The sequence below is a fragment of the Limulus polyphemus genome, unplaced genomic scaffold, assembly GCF_000517525.1.
Source record: "Limulus polyphemus unplaced genomic scaffold, Limulus_polyphemus-2.1.2 Scaffold8807, whole genome shotgun sequence".
Classification (NCBI taxonomy): domain Eukaryota; kingdom Metazoa; phylum Arthropoda; class Merostomata; order Xiphosura; family Limulidae; genus Limulus; species Limulus polyphemus.
The window spans coordinates 14,028-16,621 of NW_013674417.1; the positions used below are offsets into that span (position 1 = coordinate 14,028).

Below are 2,594 nucleotides of genomic sequence, written 5' to 3' on the forward strand. Positions count from 1 at the left end.
GTATTAGTTCATGACTACTTTCTATCTTTAATAACATTTCAAAACTTTAACTGGATGATAGCTACAGGTCAAGAGTTTAAGCTAACAGAATCGGTCTTATGAAATTATTTGAATACTATATAAATGTTCTTAAGTAATGTGTATTAGTTCATGACTACTTTCTATCTTTAATAACATTTCAAAACTTTAACTGGATGATAGCTACAGGTCAAGAGTTTAAGCTAACAGAATCGGTCTTATGAAATTATTTGAATACTATATAAATGTTCTTAAGTAATGTGTATTAGTTCATGACTACTTTCTATCTTTAATAACATTTCAAAACTTTAACTGGATGATAGCTACAGGTCAAGAGTTTAAGCTAACAGAATCGGTCTTATGAAATTATTTGAATACTAAATGAATGTTCTTAAGTAATGTGTATTAGTTCATGGCTACTTTCTATCTTTAATAACATTTCAAAACTTTAACTGGATGATAGCTACAGGTCATATAGTATTCAAATAATTTCATAAGACCGATTCTGTTAGCTTAAACTCTTTCACACTCCTGTCTTATCTCAGGCACTGGCACAGTGTTGGTTGTGAAGAACACGACTATATTGTACAAATTTTACACTTAGCACACTAATATAAGCCATTAAAACTACTGAATAAATGCTTAATATTTATACATTTTCTCCTATTAAATATATAGGCTTTGGGGGTGACATCTGTGGGTCACTGATAGAACCAAATGTTTTTACACTTAGTACACTAATATAAGCCATTAAAACTACTGAATAAATGCTTAATATTTATACATTTTCTCCTATTAAATATGTAGGCTTTGAGGGTGACATCTGTGGGTCACTGATAGAACCAAATGTTTTTACACTTAGTACACTAATATAAGCCATTAAAACTACTGAATAAATGCTTAATATTTATACATTTTCTCCTATTAAATATGTAGGCTTTGGGGGTGACATCTGTGGGTCACTGATAGAACCAAATGTCAGCTAAGATTTCAAACGGTGTTGGAAAAAACTAAAACATCGTATGATTTGCAGAGAAAATAACTGGAAAACATCGTATGATACCTGGAGTAGGGGAAAGGGTTAAGTATAGCTTGTTGTTTTGGTTAGTGGTGTAGCTAAGCCGTTTATCTATACACATCTTTTATTTCATGTTCTATATCCACTAGGTTACGGTGTATTATAACACACTAGGAATTTTTTTATGTTCAGACAGTTGTTTAAACCTGAGACCAGAGAACTCAGAGAAAGAGGAGAACACTGTACTTCAGGAATAGATATTTATGTAACCAGTGAACGTATGATTTTGTTGGATACGCAGGTTAGTTCACGATTTAATTGAAAACTCAAGTTAGTAATAATAATAATAAAAAATATATTAACAAGATAATTTGTGTGTAACTGGTGAAAGGTTCTATTAGTTAAATATATAGGTTAACCATGAACTAATATTTACAAAACTAGGACAGTTAACTTCAGAAAGTACCACATTGGCTCGATTATAAGGCGATGTTTTTTGATTAATAATCATATTACCCTCCCTCTACTCTAGCCTGTTATATTCCTGAATGTCAAGATAACATCTGTATATGCGTGCACGCCATATGTTCATTCAGGGTTTTCACTAATTCTTGCAACTAATCTACCAGCAGGCTGTTCAGTTATAGTATTGTTCATGTGGACCTAAAAAAAGGACATTATGAAACTCAATTTTTTTTCTTTCCCCTGGTTTCTGAACATGAGGGTCGCCGTATATTTAAGATCGCCCTATAATTGGGCCAATACAAAAATTTATATGTAACCAATGGAGGGTTCTGTTAATTAAATATATAGGTTAGTTAACTTGTTAACCATGAACATTTAACTTCAAAAAGTAATATATATATATATATGTGTAACCAGTAAAAGGTTCTGTTAGTGTATAGGTTAATTAACTTGTTAACCATTACCACACCTGGAAAACAAACGAGTCTCGCTCACCCTCCTATCTCATGGTCAGCGAGGGTGGCCCCAGACCCGACCGACTCCCCGCTCACTCTGCACACCATCACGCCTACACAAAAGCCACCATTCTATGACTTTTTGGTGTTTATTCTTTACCGTTGTATGCTATACTATGATTTCATAAGGTAAAAAATCTTTGATTTGATTTGGTTTGTTCGTGTGGTGGGGGACTTTCCACATCACCTGAGCAGTGAAAGGGTTAAATTCTGTGTAGTTAAAGTACATATGTATAACACTTACCAGTTAAAGTACATATGTATTAAGTGTTATACATATGTACTTTAACTAGTGTTATACATATGTACTTTAACTGGTAAGTGTTATACATATGTACTTTAACTAGTGTTATACATATGTACTTTAACTGGTAAGTGTTATACATATGTACTTTAACTGGTAAGTGTTACTTTAACTGGTAAGTGTATACATATGTACTTTAACTGGTAAGTGTTATACATATGTACTTTAACTAGTAAGTGTTATACATATGTACTTTAACTAGTGTTATACATATGTACTTTAACTGGAACCCATGTATAGCACTTACTAGTTAAAGTACATATGTATAACACTT

The 2,594-nt window shown here is 32.2% G+C and overlaps 1 protein-coding gene across 2 annotated transcripts in view; it reads left to right on the forward strand.

Moving 5' to 3' along the window:
- Nucleotides 1–2,594, forward strand: part of LOC106475563 (protein SMG9-like) — an 18,662-nt gene that overhangs the window by 6,819 nt on the left and 9,249 nt on the right. For both annotated transcript variants that reach the window (XR_002608912.1, XM_013936242.2), the window contains exon 6: nt 1,229–1,337. Coding sequence is in view for 1 of the 2 variants with exons in the window: in XM_013936242.2 (XP_013791696.1) it covers nt 1,229–1,337 (109 nt within the window). In the remaining variant the exon portion in view is untranslated. The remainder of the gene's footprint in view (nt 1–1,228; nt 1,338–2,594) is intronic.